Raw genomic sequence first — 26,283 nt, 5'->3', positions numbered from 1 at the left:
ATCTCAAACTATTAAACACTGAATGATTGTCAGATGTAATTGAGACAAGACATACAGGTAGGTCAGGAAAGGCAAGGAAAACAAAGGCAGAAATGAGAAGACCATTTTTTGAGGCAACAAAACACAGTGTAACACACCCTGGACTGCAGAGATGTGTCAGGCATTGAGGGAGGAAACCAAAAGATGGAGTGTTCCTAATACTGTGGACAAAAAGTGTGCAACAGAGCTTCCAGAGGGCAAAGAGAGTGGTTCCATGTTAGCTAAAAATTGAGTTGTTTCTGTAAAATACATAATAGTCCTTGATCTCCCTGAAACTTTAAAAGCTAGAGGAAAAACAATGAGAACTTTAGAATCTCTGTTTCAAATTCACCTGTCACCAAGATCATCTTCCTCTCACAATGTCGCGACACTATGTTAAACAGTCCAACCATAAATTAATTAAGACAAGGTTGATTTTTGGAAAATTTTATTTCTATAACAGGAAAATACAAAGTTGCTCAGAGAAATCAAGTATTAAAATCCTGAGAACTGTATCAAACTGTATTCAGTGCTTAGTTTTATTGTGCATTATTAGTGTAAAGCAGCAGATATTCACAGTTCACTAGAGAACAAAAATTGAAAAATCTGAAACTCGTGCTGCTTTCTGTCTATATTATTGAGTGATTCTTTTTCAAAATACTTCAAACTGTAGTGCTCTCATACTACAAATGTAGTGGGAACATCCCCCTTCATGGATACAATATTTATTTGGTATAATCCTGATAGCAAAAAATGAAAGGGAACTTATAAAATACCACATAACCTGATGGAGGCTTTCTGTTTCATTAACCACTCTGAATAGGAAGCATAATCACATAAGAGGAGAGTGTGGTTACTTTTAAGTACACAATTAAGTGCTGAACTGGCATAAACACTATCAGTAGATTACAAACTATTCTACGTGTGACGACTAAGGTCATAAATACAGGTCTCCCACAATTTCCCACTACAGCATCCCATCCCTAAGTATGTTTGCATTGTTGTGGCATATTTTAATATTGCATAGTTCTAAACAGATAAGGTACTACTGCTTGCATTGCTGTTGCAAATGGCTACATTATTCTTAAATGGGTACTGTTACCCCAGTAAATCTCACAATAATAGATACATGTCACATAGATCATTAAATGCCTTGAATTTAACAGTACTCTTGAGTAGCATTTCGTTTTTAAGTACTACCTACAACTTGTGAGCTTGCAAAGCCTCTTACATTGTTACCAAGCTTACAGCTGAGCTGTAAGTGTTAGCTGCAGCACATCATGGAAACACTGGAACAGAGTTCTGCACAGCACTTCTGCATCAGTCTCTGGACAGGATTTCCAAGAAGAACAGGTAGCAACGATCCTACCAATATAGAAAACAGTGAAGTCACTGTGCTTAATTGTCAAGGTCTAGAATAAAGTTTAATTGTCCTGAAATGTGGAATTATTGACATAAATTCTGAAGTAAATTATTGACATAAATTCTGAAATAAAAATTGTCACTGTCTCAACACTAAAAGATGACTCAGATCCTTAGTGCCTTCAGTAAGCAATAATGTTGACAGATCTTGAAATCAAATATTTTGATTTAAGTACCTGTTAGTACATTGTTACAGTGACAGAGTTACAGTGTTACTACAGTTACAGTGACACAACTTTTCTCCTTATATTTGAAAATGCTGTGAATGATATTTCTTCTTTTTCTACAATTAGTTTAAAGTTTTAGGTACTTTTTTCTATTTATCTAATAAAAGGTATATCTTGATCTAGTTTTATTTATTTAAAGAGAGCCATAGATCAAAGTATTAATGGCTTGTATTCTCAAACTGATTTGAATGGGCACACAAGCCCTGCCTAGCTTTAGGAAGAAGTCATTTGAATTACACCTAAACTAGCAATTTATCTCTACACATTCTAACCCAAATGGTTTTAGATTTCATAAAACAGCAGTAATTTTTTTCCATAAGACCAGTTAAGTCAAAGTTCAATCTTTTCAAATAAAAATTAATTTCAAATCAAAATTAATTTCAAATCAAAATCAATGGAGAAGTGAAGCGAAATGTTTTAGCCTCTCAAGATGTGTGTCACTGCCAAGAATGATGGGCAGTATGCTCACCTGTCCTCTTATCTGCTCTAGCTCAGCCAAAAAAAAATCTTTACATGTTACAAAATGATCCTAAAATGACAGCCTATTTTAAAGTTAACTTATTTTAAAGTCCTTTTGTTGCTCCCTTCTTTCACTTTCCCTACTCGTTATTTCTGCTTATTGTCAGTATCTTGGTACTCACTGCCCTCCACCACTTCCTCCCACGTGTGCTTTCCCAGAATGCCAATGCCTCTACTCTCATGTACCTCACTTCTCAATCTCTTCTGACACATTCAGCTGTATTTCTTCAGTATTTTCCTTTCCTCATTCTACCTGTTAGCTGCCTTTTCCTCTGTGTCAAATGCAGAGCCATATTCAAAAGGAAATTATATCCTTACCTGTCATCTCTAATTGAATAAAAAAAGCCATAGCCATGTTGTACCATAGGGACTGCAGATCCACTAAACCTAGTGTAGCCAGTCAGACTAGTTGAAAGGACAAAATTCCCACCTCCTCCACTGTGAAACAACACAAAACAAAAGCAGCACTGTTGAAAGTAATTTAAAACAAAGTGAACTTTATGAAAGTTATTTTGTCATAGAGATCAAGACATCAGCACACATAGGCCAATGTAGCAAAGGCCTTGGAATCAAGGGATACAACTTCCCATGGGACAAGAATATGAATTACCTGGCTGTGAAGGCCTTATCCCCATACAGTTCTGGCACTGGCAGTCCTTGCTCCTGTGCTATGAGCAGGAGACCCAGAAGATGACGATCAAAGCCTGTCAAAAAAAATGCAAATACTGAATCGTTAACAGCAGCACTCCCAGTTCTTCTGCTTCTTCTGGTCTGGATGGCTAGGAGCTCAAATAGCAGCTGAAGGACAGAAAAACAACAGAATCATATTGTAGCATCCAAAAATATTTTCCACATATTTGATCTAAGAGGTCTTCAACACCTTCAACTTCCAGCACTGAGCTCAAAAGCAAATTACTTCAGTAACAGAGATGCAGCACAGTCCCTGTGGAAAACAAAACCCATGAAAACTCCCACTTCAGTCAAGGAGGAAGAGCTCCTCACAGTGGAAGTGGTCCATGGGCAATTACATCAACACAGTGAAAAGGCTTTCAGGGCCATGACTGCTCCGAGTTGTGATAACACACCAAGAAGGCTGGAGAGTATGGCGTCTACCAGGTTCATTTCCCAGCTGCTCTTTCTTATTCACAGAATAGTGTACAGCACTAACACAGCTAGGTTATAATCTCACCCTAATCTCTCCTGTGTCCTAAGGACCACCCTTTTCACTTTTCAGCCAAGCACATATTTGACTGGAAGGTATTCCAAAGTAATGATTAGCTGGGCAGAAAAACAGAATAAATATTCCAAGTGAACATATTTTTGGGATACAAGGATTGGTACAAGGAACAGGTTTTAGCTCTTCTCCCCAAAATTAAAGTATAAAATGTTAAGTGGTAGTTTTTATTCAGGTTAAATAAGCAGACAAAGAAAATGTACTAGCACACAATGATATTCCCTTTCCACCCACATGAAAAAGACCAAAAATTTTGATCCTAGAGTACCTTTTCCATTTTCGCACTCTTTCCTCATTTTATTGTGCTTTGCAAATGCCTTATGCATCAGTTGTAGCCGTTGGTAATTCTGTAAAGTAGGGCAGGATTAAAAAAAAAAGAAAAAAGAAAAAGAAAATTCAATCCAAATGAGTAACAAGTCAGCAATCACAGATCAGCAGGTTTTCCCTTTCATAGTTCCTAACAATTTTATATAGAAGAAAATGGATGAACTTGAAAGGTACATAAGAACCTCTCTCAAACCCTTTTTCTCAAACCCAAATTCCCTTTTCAGAAAAATGTACTTGTTTGTTTCTTGTATCTCTGTTCTCTTACTCAGATCACTTTTGAACTGAACAGTATTCTAAACCTCATGCTCTTTCCCAAATAATCTGAAACAATGGAAAGGAGCCAGTGTGAACTAGAGTGATCAAACCCAATTTCTACAATACCTTTTATTCAGAAGGACATCAGCTCCTACCAGGTGCATTCCCATATTTTCTCTGCTGATTGCCAATTCTGCCCAACATTACGGTTTTTCCAAGTTTTAATATAAACTTATATAGTAAGTCAGAAAGAATACAAATAACATGGTTTTGGTAAAGGAGACCTTGAGAAACAGTTGTAGATGCTCAAGATCTTGACTTCCAAGACCTTAGATCTTGATATCTCTTTGACTACTTAAGAAGGACTACTTATCCTTTTATTCATCACACAAGAGGCTGCAGCAGAGAATGTGAAACAAGGACAGAAGTCACTTGATTTGGATAAAAATCAAGTTATCAAGCTGACAAGGGGCAAAAGAAAATTTAAGACAAAAGGATTATTTCAAATCATCTGACTTTAAGGTATTAAAAATTACATAAACAAAGACTTTTAAGCACATTAATTTCAATACTATTGAACAGGTTTTTTAAGCTCCAGGAATTAGTATTTAAAAAAAAAACCAAACCAAACAAGGCAACAATAGGGAGATATTTGGAGATGCTATTTAACATTACAAACAAAAAAAGGCTACAGTTAGGGTACACAAAAAGTTACACACTAGTAGTAGTAGTGTAACCACAGAAGCCTGATAATTGGATAGAAGGTAACTGAGGAGCAGGGAAATAATAGAAATCCATATTTGGAATAGGAAAGCACATTTGGAAGATGGCCAGAAAACTGAGTTTTAAAACTGCTGTACATGCCAAAAGAAGCCAGTGAAGACCAGGAAAATGTGCTCTTTAAAGCCAAAATTATTAATCACGCATGCTTTCTGGCAGCAGTCTTCTTCTATGTTTTTTAGATGCATTAATAATATAGAACTTTTGATTATTCAAAAGATGTGTAGCCCTTTGTCTCAGAAACTTTCTCCTTGCTTAATTTCTCAGGCTCTGAGAAATGTACAGTGAGGGCAAGAGAAAGAGCTCTTGCTTGGCAAGCAAGGCATGACCTGCTTTGCCAGCCAAGCACCAGAGGGTAGCTGCTGGGAAAAGAAAAGGTCTCCAGTTCAGCTACTCAGACACAAACTCTGGAATATACCCCTGTTACTGCTAGGACACAAACATCTTTCAATCTTGCTCTCAAATGCAACTGATAAACATTTCCTGATTTCACTTGAAAATTTAAACAACAGAACAACTGCATAGCACAATATTTTGGCTCCAACCCATTAACTTTTTGAGGTGTGAAATTAATCAGTGTGAATGTAATTTGAGACAGTTACATTCTTGAAACCAAAAGGTAAATAGGACACAAAATCAAGCAAGCCCACACATGACAGCACATCTCAGTGACAATGACCAGAATCAGAATTCAAGCAACCCAACATTTAAAATTTGCCTCCCTGCACAGATGCCAATCAATGAGACAACACAAAAACAAGTTTGAAGTGGTTCAGATGACAGGCCTTCTAAATACATAGTAATTGAAGTAGGATTTCAGTATTTACACTGTCAGAAGGATCCAGCATGGACTTGCACCATTCCGCTGCTTCCACAGTACAAGGTCTTATGGTCTCTGTGCGGCCATGATAGAAACGCCTGGTCATGGCAGTTTCGTAACAGCAGCCCGGACTAAGAACAAAAATTAGGGAAGAGTGTCTCATTAACTTAAAACTATTTGCTGTCTCAAGGGCACATCAAGCTCAGTTACATGTACCAGTACCACTAATTTTCTTTAAGTTATGTTTCTGAGAAAGAGCCACAAAGCAACTCTATGTGCTATTATGGAACAGATGACTGAAAAAAGCACCAGTACTATACTCATACCTTGAGAAGACTGCACTGCCATGGATATTTTCTGCAGACTACAGATCTACTAGCCTCTGGCAAAAACAGCTGACATTACACAAGCTTCAGTTTCACCATGTACTTCCACCTACACCATCTAAACCCTCATAAATTAAGAGACACATTTGAAATGAGCAGTGTGTTCCAAAACATTTAGAGGGAAAGGTCAAAACTTTCTCTGCTCTATACTGACATCCATCCAGCTTTTACATGGGGCAACTCCACCTCTACTACAGTCTATCACTTAATATACAACCTACATGAATATACTTGCATGTTTACAACAGACCAAGGCTATTTTAGTCAGATAATTAATGTCCTGATGTTCAGCAAACCAAGATCTACCAACCTTTGTTATGATGAGCTACATCTCAACAGTGACAAAACATCACACTCCTATGATGAAACCCTCCTCTTTCTGAAGCAAGCAATACTCTGCTGGTCAGTAATTACTTACAAAAGCCATAATGAGTGCTAGTTAGCAAAGAGAAATTTGGGAACACCAGTAACAAGAAGAATGACACCTTTGAATCAATAATACAAAATTAAATGTCACATCCAGAAATGCAGAGGCAGGCACTTGAAGGGTCACTATCTTCATCTCTATTATTCTGCCCAAACCTTCACACCCAATATTGTTAAAAAAAGTGAGACACTGAAGTTTGTGAGGCCTTTTACAGGCTTAGAAGACTAAACATTTTACTGGTGGCTGTCACATGCTACAGACAAAACTCTTGTTCTACATTTGAGCAACTATTTGACATTAGAGAATCCTGACCCACTGTGCATTTCGTGTTTGCCCGTGTTTCCTTTGTATGGCCCAAGTTCAAGTTTTCACAGACTGTACTCTACCATCTACTCCATAATATGTATGTGTACTATCCCTATGGGCACAAGAACACAATTTTTCTGAAGCAAGTATGGCTCTATGCAACTGTTACTGTAAAAACACCTTAGTTATTCATTCTTACACCCCCATGGCAAACTGAATACTAGTGTTGCAAAGCCACTGCACACCCCTACTCAAGAAACTAGTTTTTTATTCCTAAGCTGGTATTTTCTTACCGTCCATGGCATTTGTAATAAGCAAGCTGAAGGGCAAGCTGCACAAATGTATCGGGATGAAGTTTCCTCTTTCTAATCAATGCTTTGCCAAAGGATGTGAAGGCATAAGACACCAGCTGCAAGTCAGACACCTGTCATACCATAGGAGAAAAACAACAGAAGTCAAGAAATAGCACAACTTCAACCACTGCAAATAAAACACACTCAACATAAATCACAATGTAACAAATTTAACCATGGTGTTAAATTAATCAATTAATCAGGAACTTATTCATTACTGTTCTCCAGCATGAAAAAAGACCAATTAAAGACATGCAAATAGAATGAAAAAAAAAAATAGTATCATTAACAACTGAGAGAACCAGGAGTAAATTTCACCTTCTTATAATATAATTCTTTAGTATGTCCGATTTCATTCATAATTTTTGAATCCACTGTGAATACAAGTTCCTCTGGCCATGGAATATCCCTCACATTATCTGATCCCTGGGAAGATGAAGACAGAAAGATGCAAAACCAGAAAATGTTATCCATAAGAAAAGATACGTTAACTGATAAGCTTGGAAGTTTATAAAAGATAGATACCTTCCATTTTCCCTCATTTTCAATGATCTTCTTTTCAGCATAAGATAACATGGTAATTAAAGCCATGGCATCAAAAGGAGAATGCTAGAATCAGATAAGAGAAGATATTACATTTCTTTGCATAACAGCAAGAAGATCAAACTCTTCTGCTTTTTTCCCTATCCTGCTCTTTTCCCTGTTGACTAGCAGCTTTACTGGCCAGTGTTGGACTTGTTTTACAGTTCTGCAATAAATACAGGAGTATTTTAAGTCCACCCACCATTTTAACTGTTCTGCAGCTGGACAGGGAGGTACAATGTACTACTGCCATGAAAAGGCAGATTTAAGGAAAAATATAAGCCCTTCTGGCCATGCAATGAGTTTAAAATAACATAGTTTAAAAAACACAGCTACTTAAATGGATACATCAAACAAAGAGTTAATTTAAAGCCTTCTTGCATATTCTATTTCTTCCTTTGGAACTTGTAATTAAATACTTTCAGAAATAAGATTATGACTTCAGATCCTGTTGTTAATTCAAGTATGGATTAATAGTAAACACCATGAGAGAGCAGACTGCTTTTGGAAACTTACCAGACCAGGTGCCAGATAAACAAGGCTATACTAGAGTAACACATTAAGCACATAAAATAATATTCTGAAGGGGAAAATTCAGTAAATAAGTACTCAGAAGATGGAAAAAAAAATTAACTTACATCACAGAATGCACTAGAGGTTCCATTGGAAAAGAATATGCTATTGTAGGATTTATCTCCCCAGCGCACAGTCGGATCACCTGCTAGTCCCAGCCTTGTAAGCTAAAGCAGAAGAAACATATTGTGAAGTCTAAAAAACACCAAGAACACTGCCAGTCTTTGTAAGCTAAACCTAGTCTACATTAAGACGGCAAGACCTCCCTGACAGATGACATTTTCATCCAGTTCAAGATGAAACATGACTAGGGCCAACTTATTAATTAGAAGTGTGATAAAAAGTTAATGACCCTGAAGGATAGAGGACTAAAATGTTATGAAGGTAGATTTCAGCCATTCCCAGTTCCAATGACCTAACAATTAAAATTATTTAAGTTTTCCTATGGATCGAAAAAGCACATTTTTTTAATATTTATCTGCTTTTTTTACTGTTCTGAAAGAGCAAGATGTGCTACTTCTGTATATATGCAGGAGAAATTTTTATGTAACGATTATCAGATATGAATCAAAAATTCTTAGCTACCTCGGTGTAGTCCTCAGGAGTTGCATGAGGACTACAATCATCAAGGCCAACCACAAACAAACTTCTCTGAATTTTTTCCAGAAGAGTTAAGTTCTTTGGATCAAGATGAATCAAATATTCCCGTAACTAGAAGGCATAAAAAGACAAGGCTAAGTGAAATAATGTTCTTCCAGTGATCACAATGCTTTTCCCAGGAACCAGCTGCTGAAGTATTCCTACCTCTGCCCATTTGGTCCTTTCATTGCTTGTTAGGGCTGCCAGTCCTGGTCCATCTGGCTCACTGTAACATTTCTCCTGTATATACCTAAGTTGCCTTTAAGAAGATTTCAAAAACTGAAGTTAACAACAGATGGAGAGAAGGCAAAAGTCACCTTGTGTCTCTCTCTCTTTTTTGCAAAGCTGGAATTTTGGTTCAACATTCACAAGCCAGTGTGAATTTTCAGGAAGCATGAATCAGCTCCCCTAGATTCTAAGGACAATTGAACACCTGCTCAGGTTTCAGTCACTCAGCATCTATGAGCCCAATACAAACACACATAAAAAATTATAGTGCTAAAACACTATTACACACTTAATTTAAAACTAGATTTAAGACTTCAACAGTGCAGGCTGAGACTTCAGAGCAGCAGACATCTGCCATACTGCAGCTTTACAGCTTCTACAGCAGCTCATCACACACAGGGCAAATCTTCCCCTCAAGATAAACCTTAAAGCAGAACACTTGCTACAGTACAGCCTGAATGTAGATTCTGAACTATGCAAGAGCAATTACCTTCCTGCCTCTTCCTTTAGAAGAAAAATTAACAGAGGGGTAAGTTTCAGTTCACAAATTCAGTTTTGCACGCTGTTCTCCATGTTAAAGAAACTCCACAAATTACAAGCACTTAATCTGGCTTGCTCTTTGTTCTAGCACACTTGCCTATTAAATATCACTATTGATCACTAGTTACATAGTATCAAAAACATAAGACACCCATGATGACCTTACAAAAATAAAGCCAAACAAAAAAAGCTCCCCCCAACCAAACCCAACCTTCCCTTCCTATAGACAACAGATTCAGGGGGTTTTGCCTGTATTCCAAGTGTTCATTTCTTTGTTACTGGCTTAACAGGTACAACTACAAAAATTACGAATGCATATGTTAAAATATTAAAAAATATTAAAGTATTAAAAAGTGATTTTTAGCTTCTCTTAGGTTTGTCTTGTCTGAGGAATTTGGCCATCCACTTTTTGCCAATTTTAATTGCAAGCCTTCTGCTGTGCACTCTAAGAGCACTTTGACAATTGCATTAAGTTATTCCCTGGAAAAATTAACAACCCTTTTTTAGTAAGGAAATGCATATAGATACTAAATAAGTCACAAGAGACTTATGCTGAAACTACATCTGTGTGTAACAAGAGAGTTCAACACATCAGAGTGCTTCAACTTTGATAATGATTAAGTAGCAACACATTTTGTACCTGGAAGGAATTATGATAGCTGTAATCCTACTATTTCCATGTAAAGAAACGATAAAAAATGGTATTTCCCACTGAAGTCTCTTCTTTCAGCCCTTTTGTATGATGCTCTACAGATGTATCACAATAGTACACAGAAAGAAAATGCCATCCACTGAACAAGGATTTACTCAAATCTGAAATTTTCAGCTAAAGGAGAAGCTGCAGTCTCCTTCACACCTAATTCTTTGAGGTCAAGGGAATAGAAAAAAAATTCTCTTTTGCACGTAGTTTAAATAAGACAGTTCATTTAAAATAAGCATTCTGAAAACCTGGAAATCTCTGGAGGAGTCAGCATGCTGCCTTCATGCATAGCATCAAATGCAAACACTCGACCTCGACACAGGACTATCAAGTGAGATGGACATTCACCTTCAGCCTCTATAATGAAAAACAGGAATAAATGAAAATCCAACCTTGGGGATAAACTGACAAATACAGAAAAAACTCATCAAGTCCTACAGACTCTTTTTTGTTCAATTCTGCAAACCTGAAGACATTTTAAAAGTCAACAGAGATCACACATAACTTTCACTGTTATAAACTGCTTCAAGTCATTTTCATTATCTAACAAAAAATTTCATTTATTTGTGTCTCTTGTAGGCAGGAACTTCCTCTGCTGAAATGAGTGCTCCTTGCGGAATGCACACATACTTAACTCACAGAATTTGTCTTTCATAAATTCTTAATGCTGGCATATTTATTATAGGCATCAGGTTGGTTATACACAATTTGAAGAAGAGCTTTCTTTTACTCTAATTTGATAAGGAGTAAATATTGGACCAAAAAGATGAGACACCTTCTTTGCTTCATTATATGAACACTCTACAACCAGTAGCTGATTTAGCACTCAAGAAAGCAAGAATTTTATGGTTAAACTGACCACTCCTTTAGCATATTAATAAACATCATTTGCTTATATTAATCCCCAATTTTTATTTGTTTACCAGTTTTAAAATAACTGTCAAGAGAGTCTCTGGTAAGTCCAGGAATTTTGCAAGTGCAGAAGAGCATTCGAAATTGGTTCATGTCCAGAACAGTATTCCCAGATCTCTCTATGGCAACCTTCTCTCTGTAGTAACAAACACAGCAACATTAAGCAAGAGAAATTAAAATGATGGAATTAAATCAAGGTAAGAAAAACCTGGCTATTACAGCAAAGAATGCATGCCAGTGGACATGAACACACATATGCAATTAAGGGATACAGAGACTATCAATATTTATGATCAGTAATTTTTTTTTAAAGTCTTACGCTCGTAGCAGATCCCAGTATTTCAGGGTGTGCCATATATTCAGACAGGCTCTGTCTATCTGAGTGCCCTCTTTTGGTGGCCAGTAGTGCTCAATATAGGGACCAGGGCCTCCCATATTACAGTGTATTTGTGTTGAGATACGAAGATCAAGATAAGCCACATTCAGCCACCAGTCCTCCAGCTGAAATGAAAAATGTTTAATATCAGAACTTATTGTTATTCATTAATTCTTTAATAATTATGTGACTGTTCAACTGCCTGCTTTTTACTATTTTATTTTAATGCTCTGTATAGTAGGTCCTATATAACACAAGGCAGGACAGTGGTTCAAAACTAACTGATGAAGATAAGGACACATTTAACGCTTCTGCTTTCAAGCTTGAAATAAAATTCAATGTTGCTTAAGAATATTAAACTGTCAATTATGATATTTCTTTCCTGATACTCATAATCTTAGATTCTTGCTGATGTCAGTTGTGGCTGCTGTGAATATCACAGACTACTCCATGAAGAATTGAAGGAGACCAAACTTGTGTTGAGAAGGGATCTGAGAAAGACAGTTCGTAATGCACATTTTCTGCCGCCATCTGAAAATCCTCACTCTGGAGTGTGTCTTTTAGGATTTAAAAAGCCCTCATAAATTCCACTTGGTAATGACCTTCCTTGTATCTCTTTCTCTGTTGAAAGACTACTTTAAAATGCTACCACATAGTTTCCTTCTGGGAAGAAAGAAAGCAAAATCTAAATTCCAGGGTTGGTTTTTTTGTGGTTTTGTTTTTGTTGTTGTTGTTTTTGTTTTTTCCCAGGGTGGAGTGAGAAGGGAGAGATATCAAAGAAAGAGAGACGGTCAGATACAGCATCCAAAAACTGGATTTATTTAAATAACTTTAAATTTCAGTTAGTGAGCTCTCTTAGCCACTCAGCTTTGAAAAAAACAAATGACACATATGCAAGTGAATGAGTTCATATCCACAGGTCAAGTGGCAGATGTAAGGAAGATGAAGATTTTAAAAAGTGAAATCATTCTTTAAGTTACATCCTGAATAACCAACTTTCCAACAGTTGAATTAAGATTCCTTACACGGAATTATGATGTCTCACATATCTAAATACGCACCCAATTCCTTCTCATTTTAGCTCTTTCCAGTAATTTCTGATGCAACTCTTTTCCAATGCCATTTTCAAATTTTTTAACTATATCCTCGGTTCTTTGATATTCTTCTTCATTAAGAAACGGCTTCACTGTAAAAAGAACGTGTTTTTATTTTAAAGACAACTGAATACTAAGATTTATTCCAAGATTCAGATATTCACAGGCAAGGAAGTGAATGAGAATTAATTTTTCTAAAACAAGTATTTGAAGGGAAAACACCTTTTAAACATCTCTCAAAAGTCTGTAAATAAAACAGTATGTTCTAATAAAACATAAATACATACTTTTAAATAAATACAAATGATAGCAGACTAAAGCAATTGCTGAAAACCTGAAATACCTAACAGATAACTAAATCAAATATATTTACATCTGTAAATACTATGCAGTTCTTCCAAGTAATTAAATTTACAGGAACTTTGTAAATTAACACATTGAGCACACATCTGCCACCCTGCTGCAGCAACTACAAGCTACTTGTCTGTATTTTCAAGTCTATTCATGGTCTACAAGCCACTTGCCCATCAATTCTCATTCACTGTCCCTGTGTTATTGGGACAATCACCTTTGATTGACAGCAAATGCAGTTACTGGTAGACCGTTTTTCTGTTTTTAAATCCTTTTGGGTTTCTCTCAGATCATGTGCATTACAGGCTGAAGTCCTCCACAAACAGCTGCAAAACTAGCCATTATTTTAATCTAAACACCCCTTAAAGACTTTTTACCATGAAATCTCTGGTCAGTAATGGGCACTGCTGATGTAATTTTCCATTCAGGCACATCTCATTTTTTTTCTATACTCTACCTGGTATATAATGTATTTTCTGTTTTATTTATGCTTAGACTGTGAAGTCAGTGGGAAACAGAATGGAAGGCTGTGTGTGAGGTGTGCTTCTGGTGATTCAACGCCTACACAATGAGACCCAAGTAATTTTTGAGGTCACTGGACACTATCATTAGTTAATTCTTGTTTGTCTTGCTACTGGCAAGTAACAAGTAACCCTGTAATTGACTTGTAGCTGCAAAGAAACAAAGAAAGATACACAATTACAAAAATTTAAACAAGTATCTGCATCATCTCTCATCTTGCTTTTGTGAGCAACCAGCGATTTTCAGCAGGGCAAGGTCTCAAATACTTAGTTAACCCAAGTATTAAATCTTAACTCCATCTTGCTGCAATCACATCTGCTTGCCTGCAACCACTATTTTTCTCTTCTTCACAAATCTAGAGATCATCTTGTCCAACACTTCATCTCTGTAGGGTCAGTTGCAGTAACTTGCTTAGGACTGTGTTGGGTTTTAAGTATCTCCAAGGACAAAGACTCTACAATACCTATTCACTGCTTGACCACAGCTTCAATAAGAGGAGTTTTCTTATGTTTAAAAGAAATTTCTTGTATTTCAGTTTGTGCCCATCACCTCTTATTCTGTCACTGGATATTACTATGATGTCTGGCTCCATCTCCTCCACAACAAGTACTCACACATATATCAAAGATCTGAACAATCCTAGCTTTCTCTGTCTCTTCCTATATGTCAGATAATCCAAGACCTTAATCGCTGTCACAGCCCCTCTCTGGGCTCACTTCACTATGTCCCTATCCCACCTGTACAGGGAGCCCAGAAACAGACACAGAACTGCAGATGTGTCCTCCCCAGCACTGAACCAAGGGCAAGGATCACTTCTCTGTGCCTGCTGGCAACCTTCCTTCCATACAGGGAGCCCTGGAGACTACTGAGATGCCTTGCTGCAAGGCCACATGCTGGTTCATGCTCAACTTCATGTCTACCAGACCCCAGGGCTCCTCTGTATCCAGGCACTAGGCCCCAGCTTGTGCTGCTGTGGCAAGTTATTCTCTCCAGGGTGAATGACTTGGCATTTCCCTGTGTTTGTTGAGCTTCATGAGGCTCCTGTTAGCCTGTTCCTCCAGCCTATCAAGCTCCCTCTGATGGCATAACAACCATCTGGTGTATTAGCTACTCCTTCCAGCTTTGGAAGCTCCCAAACCCAGAGTACAGTCTGTCCCATCATGCATGTCCCATCACCACCAATGACCATATAAAAAATTACTGGAGCCCTGGTGTATACCATCAGACACTGGCCTACAGCTGGCATATGTGTTGCTGATCACACACCTTTGAGCCCAGCAGATGATACAGTTTCCAGCCCATCTGATTGTTCTCTACCTAGCCCATACTTTATTAGTTTCTCTATGAAGATATTTTTAAAAAGCTATTGATATGCCAGAAGCCTTCCTGAAGTCAATATAAACAATATCCACTCTTCTTCCATCATCCATTGAGACAGTCACCTCATCATAAAAGGTGACCATGTTGGTCAAGCAAAATTGGCTCTTCAGAGACCATACTGCCCATTCCCAATCACCGTCTTGTCCTTCATATGCTCAGAAATGGTTTTCATTATTATTTGCCAGGAATTCCCAGGAATTAAAGCAAGATTGATCAGTCTTATCTTTCCTGAAGACAACAGTATCATCTGCTTTCTTCCTTTCCTCAGGAACCTTCACCAGTAATCATGATTTCCCAAAGATTATCAGAAGTGGCCTTTCCAAGACAAAGACCAGCTCCCTCAGCACTCATGGGCACATCTCAACAGGACCCACAGTTTTTCATGTCCAATCTGTTCAGTGCTGATCCTCTTCTATCAAGGGTAAGTCATCCTCACTCATTTTCAAAATAATTCCATTTTAATCCTAATTATATAAGGCATTTCAGTATTTTGCACTACCTGTCCTAAAGTGAAAAGATAAGGATCAATTTTCAAATACATCCTGGTCTCCTTAAGGCACTCCACAACAATAATGCAAGTCCTAGTGATATTTTTTTCTATTCCACAGGACAAACATAGAGAGTGAGGGCCAAATGTTACCTACAAATGTGGTTTTAAGCACATTCTGACAACCTCAGGCAGCAAGACAGAACATCTACTTTCAAGTATTACCATGCAATGCTTGTGTTTAAATTGCATTGGGACCTCCAAAAATTCCACTACAACACCATTGCAACTGGAAAGGTACCAGCATTCCCCTTACACCTCCACCACAGATGATCAGCTTGGACATTCACATAGTGCCTACACACCTAGAACTCATCTTGATGCAGCTTGAATTGCACACCATCAGTTGTGAACACAAATGAAAAAAGAAATAACAGCAACAGAGCCATTCACCTTTATCCTTTTGCAGATTACCATTTTCATCCTGAAGTTGAAAGCCTTCCCTGACTGAGGGTAGTGCAACACTCAGGTTTCCCAGAAAATGACCTTATTATCACACACTATTGAAAGGGAGGATGATTAGCCTCTGTTACTCAGGTTACAACGTCATTACAGAGCAATATTCAAGTAGAAAATGAAAACTAAGAAAAATTATTTGGTTCTGGTCTCAATTCATGGAATCATTTAGGCTGGAAAAGATCTGCCATTAATTTAGTTGAACCATTAAAGGGGTGACTAAGATTGTGAGGGGACTGGAATGCAGAATGAGATGAGGCTGAGAACTGTGTTTGTTGAGCTTATGAAGACAAAGGGAAGACCTGGCTGCCCTCTTCAACTGAATGGAAAGTCCTGGTGAAGATAAAGTATGGTTCCTCTCAGAGATGGAAAGAATTAGGATAAGAGAAAATGGAATAAAGGTGGAATACAGAAAATTTCTCACATGGAAAATGTGAAGTTCTTTGGGTTTTTTTTGGTCATTGCTGGTTTTTTTCATTTGTTGTTTTTCTTCCCCCTCCCACAATCACGAGTGTGATCAAACACCAAAACAGGTTACAACGAAACAGTCTCCACCCTTGTAAGTAAACAAAACCTGGCTAAGCAGGGCCTGAGCAACATGCTGTAGTTGGGCCAGCTTTGAGCAGAAATTTGATCCAGATTGACTCCTCCCAATCTACATGATTCTATGACCACAGGGTCTCTTTCCATTTAAAAACCATGATTGTAGAAGCAGCACTGTTAAGGAGCAGAACTTGGCCTCTTTCTCACCAGAGTTCAGTGAAACACCTCTTGCATTTCTTCAGCCCACAGATCTTGTCTTTTTTTCTGATTAGGGAATCAGCTCTGCCCATGAACAAGAAGTATCCCATGAAAGACACCTTCCGTTGCATAATTAAGGAATCCTCTGGGAAGCTGGAAGTTTGAGTTTTCATACTTTCATGTTGAGTCTATGCTTCTGAATCTCAGCCTCTGGGCTGGAAGGCTAAATAACATGGCTATGGCCACCTTCTCTGCTCAAGGCTTACTTTCAAAACAGGGTTACTCCTTGAAAAGTAGTAACTGTAAAGCCTTAAATAAGGTATATTCTGACACATACTTTGTCCAGCTTTTCTAGTTAGCTGGCTCTAAACAGGCAAGTGCTTCACTAGCAGGCGCCCTGACTAATGTCAACTGCCTGGAATCCTCCTCCAACCAATGGAAGGTTTCCCAGGACTAATTTATAGCCTCTATGAAGAATCATTTAGAGGTTCTGAATTGTTCTTCTGAAGCATCTCCTTTCCTTCACTCACATTTACAGACTAAAATGTCTAGAACTGTGCCCTGCACCCTTTGACTTTAATATATTTGTACAGGGGAAGACTGGCAAATACTGGGCTAACTTTTCTCCACCACCAGTGAGACTAAAGAAGAGCAACAGTGATCAAAATTATGGAATGATTTTGTACACGGAACAGTAAGCAGCAACTAACTTCAGCATGAAAAAGAAAGGGACATGTGATAAGGTTATTTATGAAAACCGATCAGAATCAGAAAACAAGAGCAAACAAATTCACTGTCAGATTTTCTCACTCCATGAGAGAGTTATTTATTAACCTGGAGAGACAGATGAGTTTAAAAAACTAAACAGCAATTTTGTTATTGCAGGTTCTAGTCTCGCAGCACAAGCTTAGTTAATCTGCATTACAGCAAAAAGACAGTGCATTATTTTAGACACACAACCCACTTCAACATTCTGCATCAAAAAACATTTATGTAAAGAACACCAAAGCAGGCCATTTCCAGTACTCAGAATAAATAGGAACTCAAGAGTAAACTTCAGGAATTCTATTTTGGGAAAGGAAAAATTTGGTGTAGTATGTTTCTGCTAAGAAGAGAACTCCAAGTCTTACTTTGTTAGCATTTCTGTAATTCCTGTAAGATGGTAAGATACAAAGTAGATGTTCCAGAAAAAACTCCATGTCTCAGAGTTCTGAAAATTATTGCAGAAATAGAGAAAAGTAATCTCAAGGTACTTCATAATGCATTTTTGCCATTCCCAATACATAATAAAAAATTAACCAGCCATTTCTTCTTTATAAACTATATATTTTAAAAACTAGATACATGTACATGGATGTTGTTTTCAAAACTTTTCTGTGATGTTCTTTAGATTAGTCAACATGTCAAGGCAGAAAGTATCCAAGCTAAATTATGTAAAAATGCTCACCACTGCTTTTGCCTACTACTGTATAGTTAATAAGTGCTCTTTCTCACCAATATTAAGTATTAAAAGTTTTTAAAAGTCTTAAATAACTGTTCTTGTAAAAAGATCCTCTGCAAACACAGTTATAAACAAGGAGTTATGTAAACCAAACTTTTTAAGTGAAGTATCTTTCACTGGACAAGCTTTTTTTTTTTTTTTTGAGAAGAAAAAAAAAAAAAATCCACTCTCAAACCAAAAAGTTAACCAAGTGCCAAATTCCCTTGAAGAAAGGTAATTAGGGATAAATAAGAAACTTTTACTCAAGTTTCTCTGGGCACTTAATTTCCAGTTTAGAGCCTGAAAGAGATCCTTTGGCACACTGAGCTTGTCTGTATTCCACGCCCCAATTACAGTACAAGCTGTGTCTACTTAGCAAACATCTTCAGATTAGCCTGGTTACAACAGCACATGACATGCTACCATTACAACATTAAGTCATTACCTGCATCAAGATATTTACTCAAAGATTCATCAAGAGGAGGTACTGGCAGGGAAGGCAGAGAATCCTGGTACTGAAACGTTCGCTCCTCTGAGGATTCAAGCAGTTGCTTTTCCATGTTGCAGACCTGCAGCACAACCAGACTATTCACCAAGCCCACGTCCGATGACCAATCTCCCCACACTGTTCTCTCCCTCGCTCCGGCCTCCTGCCATTTACACGGAAAAAGACAGAGATCAGGAAACGTTCCCCGACAAAGCACAGACCGAGGGTTTCTTGCTGGCTCGCAGCCATGAGAGGCACACACACAGCAGGGGGAAACGAAGACCAGGCTGCTATTGATGCTTTTCCCCAGCACGGCGCGAATAACCAGCTCGAAGCCTGTCGCTTTCTCTCCCAAGCAGTAACCAGTCAGCCCTGGAACACCCGCCCCAGACTAGAGGATACCTGGGGAAGGGGGAATCACCCCCCAGCCCGGCTGGCGGCCCCTCCGAACCCCCCCGCAGACCCTCCCAAGGTCCCGGCCCGAGCCCCGACCCCAGCGCTCCCCGAGCCGGGCCGGGCGCAAGGCCCGCGACAGCGCAGCAGAGTTTACAGCGGCTGAGGGCCCACATCGAGGAGAGCCCGGGAGAGCCCACGGCGGATGAGGCCTGGGTGCAAGGAGACAGCCCAGCCGAGCACACCCCCGAGGAACGAGAACGGCGAAGACCACCAGTCCCACCCCCTGCCCACCTCCCCGGCCGCCGCCTTTGCTTCTGTCCCACTTCCCAGCGGCTCCGGAAGCGGCGCGGGGCGGGGCGGAGGCGGGAGGGGAGCGGCCTCGCCGTCCCCTGCGCTCCGGAGGCGGCGGTGGAGTTAAAAGGGCAGTGGGTAGAGGTGGCGACTCCCTCAGGGCAGACGAGTTTTGCAGAGAGACCTGGGCCAAAAGGAGGGCTGAGCATTCGCCACTGTGTGAAGTTTTATAAGGGCAAGTGCTGGTCTGCGCCTGGGAGAGGGTAACTCTCGACGTACGTACAGACTGGGGAAGGAGAGGCTGGAGACCTCATTTCCATGATTTATAACCACTGCTGATTTATAACCAATTTTCCTCGCTGATGGAAAATTGGTTATAAATCAGCAGTGCCCTGGCAGGCAGGAGGGCCAGGCATGTATTGTGGGGCATCAGGCCCAGCATCACCAGCCGGCAAGGGAGAGGATTGTCCTGCTCTGCTCTGCACTGGGGTGGCCTCACCTCGAGTGCTGGGGGCAGTTCTGGGTGCTACAATACAAAAAAGGCATTAAACTATTAGAGAGCTTCTAAAGGAGAGCTACGAAAATAGACAAGGGTCTGGAGGGGAAGCCACATGAGGAGCGGCTGAGGTGACCTGGTCTGTTCACCCTGGGGGAGACTGAGGGGAGACGTCACTGCAGTTACAGCTTCATCATGGGGGCAAGCAGAGGGGCAGACACTGATCTCTGCAGTGCACAGTGACAGAAAACAAGGGAATGGCCTGAGGTTGTGTCAGGAGTGTTTTAGGCTGGATATTAGGAAAATGTTTTTTCCCCAGTGAGTGACTGAGCACTGGAGCAGGTTCCCCAGGAACCTGCTCACAGCACCAAGCCTGCTAGAATTCAAGAAGCATTTGGAAGGTGCTCTCTGGCACATGGTGTGATTCTTGGGATGTCCTGTGCAGGCTCAGGAGCTGGACTTCAGTGATCCTTAGAACTCAGTATCTGTGACATGGGGAGAAAGTGCAGCTGGGGCTGCATTGGAGGCAGGGGCTCTTCACAGCTGCTGTTCCTCATGGGCTGTGCTCTTAACTCCTGTGGTGTCCTTAGCAGGACTGAGGCCAGATGCAAGCCCTGGCTGGCCCAGGGGACTCCTCACCCAGGGTACGTGGCCCAGCTGCTTTGTGGGTGGGCAATGGCACAGGAATCTCAAGGGTGTTTCTGTGGAGCAGGTCTGGGCTGGTGGGTTTCTGTGCTGTCTGTTAAAATGTTATGTGGAAGAAATGCTGTGGGATGTGACTTGCAGCTCCACAGGAGTAGGAGTAAGCAGTGGCCAGAGTGATTGGGTGGCATTTGGAGCAGTCTTCACATGCTGGAGCAAACATTTCAACCCATGGTGAAGCTCCACTTGTACTGGGGAGGGCATATGAAGCCCAGTGTAGTGCACAAGCCCTACAAGGAACAACTGAGGGAGCTGGAGTTGTTTAGCCTGGAGAAGAGGAGACTCAGAGGTGACCTTATCAGTCTGTACAACTCCCTGAAAGGTGGTTGTGGTCAGGTGGGGGTCACTCTCTTTCTCCAGGCAACTGACAGAAACACAGGATGCAGTCTTAAGCCACAACGAGGGAAATACAGGTTGGATATTAGGAAAAAGTTTTATACAGAAAGGGTGATACAGTATTGGAATGGTTTGCCTGGGTGGTGGTGGTGTCATTATCTCTGGATGTGCTTAAAAAAAGACTGGATGTGGCACTTGGAGCCATGGTTTAGTTAAGATGTTAGGGCTGGGTTGGGCTCAATGATCTTGAAGGTCTCTTCCAACCTAGTGATTCTGTTCTTTCCTCTTTGCATCTGCAGTAGTGTTTGTTGCTTCTGTCTGTCTTTGTTACTCTGCCTTTGCTGCCAGAATGGCTTCCCATTGCCTACTGTTGTGGTTTAACTCCAGCCAGCAACCAAGCCCCATGCAACAACCTTTCACTCACTCGCCTACCAGTGGGATCAGGGAGAGGATCAGATGAGTAAAAGTTAGAAATCTCGTGTGTAGGGAAATCAAAAGCTACACAGAAAAGCAAATCAAAACAAGGAATTAATTTGCTATTTCCCATGGTCAGGTGTTCAGCCATCCCAAGGAAAGTAGAGCTATGTCATGCAACAACTGCTTGGGAAGACAAACACCCATCACTTAAAACGTCCCTCCATTCCACCTTATTCCCTCCACTTCATATACTGACCTCTTCCTGAAGCCTATAGTGCTGCATGGGGTTATTTTGACCCTGGAGCAAGAATCAGCACTTGGTCTTCTTGAATCTCATATATTGGCCTTGGACCATTGATCCACCCAGTCCAGATCCCTCTGCAGACTCTTTCTGACATCCAGCACATCAACCTCCCACCCAGTTTGGTGTTGTCTGAGAATTTACCGAGGGTGCACTCAATCCCCTCATCCAGATTATCAATAAAGATACTAAACAGGAGGTTGCAATCTCCCAACTTATTTTTTCCCTTGAGATGGTAATTATATTTCCACACTCACATTTCCTCTTGATTGTTGAGCTACTTGCCTAGCGCCATCCCTGTACGCCAGCCTTTATCTCCAATTTCATCTCTCTTACCTTTCACAATTCAACTCTATGGACTGCTTTAGAGCTCTTCTTCTCAACTGAATGATTTCCTCAAACATCTGAGCAAAGGTTAGGTGGTTCTACCGTAGCAGAACTCAGATGACAGCAGCAGTAGGAAAGGAAGGGAGATTATACTGCTCCTTGTATTTGTTTTTGCAGCATCCACATGGTCTGTATATTTGGCAGTTTCAACACCCTGGAAGGTCCAAGTAGTAAAGTCCATGTTGAGAATGCATGTTGTGTGACTTTAATATTTATTTCAAGAATTTTGCATCTGATAAGCTCAAAGCATCCCTAATGCAAGTGTTCCACAAATAATTTATGTCCTAGATTTTTTTTCAAGATGAAGTAAAGGGATGGGTAAACAGCTTTCTGGAGGACATGATTTCAGTTGGTAATGACACAAATTTGTTTTCATCAGCAGCTTTTAGATGTTAGCAATGACATTAACCAATTTCAATTATAGTCTACTGAAAATGTAGCCATGAGATATATGTTATTGGGAAAAATATGACTAATAAGATGGATATGCTCCATACCTTTTTTCCCCCATTAATTTACAGCATCTAGGTTTAAAGGCAAAAAAATTCCCAAAGTCTTTATTTTTCAAGAAGCAAACATCAGTATTTTCCTGAACTCAGGAGCTACTGAGATATGGCTTCCCACTTTTTTTTTTTTCCTGTGGTTTATGCATTTACCTGATTCTTAAATGGAAGATCACACCACTGCTTTTGCTGAGTAAGAAAACTTAGGGATAGAAATCCTCTTTTCATAAATGTGTAATTTTCCAGAAAGTTTAAATGCCTACCCTGAAAAACATATTTTTAAACTTTTTAAAAAATTATTTGAATAATGAATGTAGCCAAATGTATGTGATACAGTAATACATGAGGTACTGATACAGATGCAGAAATAAAAAATTTCAACTGTGTTACAATATTTAGAACACCGAGACGTTGGTGTCTATCAGTTACACAAACTGTGTTTCTCTTGTGAAGATAAAATCAGTAGAGGATTACATTGCCTGTCCTACAGCCTGACAGCTCTGTTATTACAGGATTGCAGATACCGAGTGGTCAATGCCCAGCCAGGTGTCTCAGATACATGCCTAGCTGTGAGCAATCCAGCAGCTTTGATAACAGACTCCATACCTACCATGAAGTTGATAATTTGACTGCCAGGCTCACTATTTTAATTCTGTGCTTGTTGCTGGGAGGTGAATGGACTACCTTAAATCTAAATTTTATGAGATTTTTAGACTTGAATTTACTTGCCACCTGGGAAAGGGTTGCTTTTTCCTTGGCTTCCAGAATCTGCAGACAAGGGGTTAACTCATGTATGTGCAAATGACACAGGTCTCCTAGGTAGGGTTTGCAAGTTCCTGAATACTGGAGAGGCCTCTTAGGTCCTGGACTGCCCTACTGGCAAATACCACACTCCTGAAGTTCACAAAGGTTTCTTCCACAGATTTTTAGACTGTGTGCTATAGGATATATTTTCCTTGGGGAAATATCTTGCAGCCCTGTGCTGCAAGCCCTTGGTGTTTCTTTACCTTTGGCTTTCTGTTCCCTGCAGGGTGGGGCTGTTGGTCCATTTGTCCTGGCAGCTGGTCAGTGTGAAAGCAGTTTTGTTGTTGCTTGTGTTTTCAATTGTGCTTTTCAATTAACGCTTGTCCACCTAGTATGAGGTGATGCCATGACAATAAATAAAGCTCATGTAAAAAGTTTGTAATGCCCTGAAAGCCTGTGTCAAAAACATGTTTGAAAAAGAATCCAAAATTTCTTTCTGGGTCCGTTTTGAATTATGTTGTGTTTGAAGGATATTGAGATTCTGAAGTGAACATGGCACAGTCCCCTGTGATTGTGACTGGAGTGGGTGGTGTACAGGAGAGTCTGAGACAATTGGTTTTGTCTTAAGAGGGGAGTGCCAAATGAAGATGTCTTCACCAGCCTAACAGAAAGATGGGCAGAGCTGGGCTATTCTTGGCTGTACTCAGCAAAAAGAAGACTTGTAGATACAAGGGACAACAAGCATATGGATAGAAAAGTATCCTCACTATGAGCTGTGATTGAACACTGGAGCATGGTTACCAAGGGAGATTGTAGTCTCCATCCTTGGAGATACTCAACACCTAACAAGAGAAGATTTGAACTGCATGATCTCTAAAAGTCCCCTTCAGCCTAAGTTGTTCTGTGATTTAAATCTTAAATCTCTAAATCTTTAAATCTCTTTTAATCTTTTATACAGCTCTCTGTCAAAGTAGAATTTTATTTTCAGCTTATTCTACACGTGAAGAGAAAAAAACCAGGAAATACTTTCTTAAAATTCAATGGATTTTCTTTTTTTCACTGACTGAGCCATTTCTTTGCTGATAGTTCAAGAAATAAACATTATTTTTGATTGTGAACACTGTAAAGTAGATTTTTCTGCCATTAATTCATCAGATCATGCATCTGACTTGAAATTTATAGGGAATAAAATAAAAGCTTGTTTCTCTTGAAAAGCTTACAATCTAGGAAAATCTTGATTTTGCAGAATTCTTATATATCCTCTCTTTGTTATAATAGGGTCAAAGTTAGATCTCAGGTATAAGGCCAATAGGTGGAAGTAGATGAAAATATAAAGACAGTTTGGAAATAATAATAATTTTTTTAAATTGTCTTGTCTTGTAAAAAAAAAAAAAAAGAGAGAAAAAAGACATTTCCCTAACCAGATCTGCTTAGATTTCAAGTAAATTGAGATTCAACTGTACTCCAAAGATTATGTATTAATGTAATAGTTCTTTCTTGTTTGTGACCTTTTTTTTTTTTGTGAATGAAAATTAGATTGGCTGAATGTACCTTTCAAACCAGTAAGACAGACTCTGCAGGTTCTTTATTTCAGGGAGAGTTGTAAAATAATCCTTAAAGGCAAATTACTCCATTAGGTTAGCACAGATGTGTCATTTGCATCCAAACTTTGTGGCTGTGTATGTAATATCAGCATGCACCTGTCCAGCTGGATGAAGTGTGTAAAAGCTTCCAAAAAGGTCATAAAAGGCTCCTTTCATTTTCAACAGGAGGATGGTGAAGCTCATGCAGGTGAAAAGTAAGCTACAGGATTAGTTTACAGCTTGATAAACAATGTGCTCTTCCTACACAGCTATGTAGTTGCTATTGCTGAGTAAAAGAGTGGGTAGAGCATTATGCTCCCAGAAGCTGGGAAGGGACAGATTGTCTCCTCAGCAGCAGATCAGACACAGCTGGTGATGAGTCTGCATCTCAGTTACAGCCTTGACTTAGGTTACTCTCGGAGGCACTAAAACCAAAAAAGGGATTCATTCTTCATGCATCAGACAGTGATGCTGTGCAACTCATTGCAAGAGGATCTTATGGATGCCAACTGTTCAAGGGGAGACTGGAAAAATACATGAAGAGTAATTCATAGACATTTTATATATATACAGAAATGACATCCTACTGTGACTGACATCTGTTTTACCACTGTGATAGAGAGAACATTGAACTAGGTGGTCCTTATGTTTTCTAAGTTCTTCAGATGGACCTTTTATTTTTGTGTATATCCTAAGAGCATATGTTTTGAAATGATCTTCCTAAAATCTCTTAGCAATTTATTTTACTGCTTGTAATGTTTGTTGTGATCAGTGACTGAGCAAATATTAACTAAGGGTATTGCCCAATACTGTTCTACCATCATTTATAAAAGCAGAACTGATTTACAGTGTTGCAGGAAGATTATCTCATATCTAGCAGATAGTTTTTGTAACACAAACAGTTTTGATGACAGAGACCATTGCACCCTGTTGTTTCAATTTAGACTTAATTCACTCTAATTTTCCTAAATCTGAAGAGTCTTGTTCTAGAATGATGGGGTTTTTTGGTTGTTTTTGTTTTGTTTTGGTTTTTTTTTTCTTTTTAAGAAATGGAAAAGCTGGTTGCTTGTGTACAAAAAAAGCCAGATGCTCTTTGTAGACTGATTTGCTTTCCATGGGCTGGAAGTGGAACTTCACAACTTGCTCAATGGGGCAGACTCTTCAACGACTCAATTGAAGGTTAGTCATTTTGTAGTTACAGGAGAAGTTAAGCAATTCTGAAATACACATTAGCCAAAATTTTTAATGGAATATAAGTCTTGAGAGCACCACAATCATTATCCAATGTGTCTTCTCCAGAAAGGAAGGAACTAGCATTCATTAGGAACTAGCATTTCCACTAGGGTACATTTTCTGTACCACCTTGAATCAAATTATATTCGATTGGGTGAAAAAATTATATTCTCAGAGCTATATTTCACAAGATTATAGTGTGCTTGACTGCT

General features: G+C 39.3%; 2 protein-coding genes across 9 annotated transcripts in view; one reads left to right on the top strand and one right to left on the bottom strand.

Moving 5' to 3' along the window:
* Positions 1-449: 449 nt before the first annotated feature.
* On the bottom strand, positions 450-19,480 carry CROT (carnitine O-octanoyltransferase). 3 transcript variants are annotated; one of them, XM_064408940.1, is made up of 17 exons: positions 19,370-19,480; positions 18,641-18,845; positions 12,686-12,810; positions 11,568-11,749; positions 11,260-11,384; positions 10,585-10,693; positions 9,034-9,127; positions 8,815-8,940; positions 8,295-8,396; positions 7,600-7,683; positions 7,393-7,500; positions 7,015-7,145; positions 5,610-5,733; positions 3,689-3,767; positions 2,797-2,890; positions 2,505-2,624; positions 450-1,383 (listed from the first exon to the last, which is right to left on the bottom strand). In XM_064408940.1, exons 2-17 carry the CDS (start codon positions 18,753-18,755, stop codon positions 1,263-1,265), a joined length of 1,839 nt encoding a protein of 612 aa, XP_064265010.1. In that variant the 5' UTR covers positions 18,756-18,845; positions 19,370-19,480; the 3' UTR covers positions 450-1,262. The 3 variants fall into 3 exon arrangements, with proteins under 3 accessions (XP_064265010.1, XP_064265022.1, XP_064265015.1); XM_064408952.1 differs by lacking the exon at positions 19,370-19,480 and adding an exon at positions 19,321-19,344; XM_064408945.1 differs by lacking the exon at positions 19,370-19,480 and adding an exon at positions 19,233-19,337.
* The window catches only part of OLAH (oleoyl-ACP hydrolase), a 13,437-nt gene continuing 6,617 nt past the window's right edge, over positions 19,464-26,283 (top strand). For 2 of the 6 annotated variants that reach the window (XM_064409012.1, XM_064409003.1), the window contains exons 1-2: positions 19,487-19,644; positions 25,886-26,017. In XM_064409012.1, the coding sequence (XP_064265082.1) occupies positions 25,888-26,017 (130 nt within the window). In that variant the 5' untranslated portion in view covers positions 19,487-19,644; positions 25,886-25,887. The other 4 variants (XM_064409021.1, XM_064409028.1, XM_064409034.1 and 1 more) reach the window with 4 other exon arrangements.

This window comes from Passer domesticus, chromosome 1 (assembly GCF_036417665.1).
Source record: "Passer domesticus isolate bPasDom1 chromosome 1, bPasDom1.hap1, whole genome shotgun sequence".
Lineage (NCBI taxonomy): Eukaryota > Metazoa > Chordata > Aves > Passeriformes > Passeridae > Passer > Passer domesticus.
This window is presented reverse-complemented; position numbering and strand designations above follow the sequence as displayed.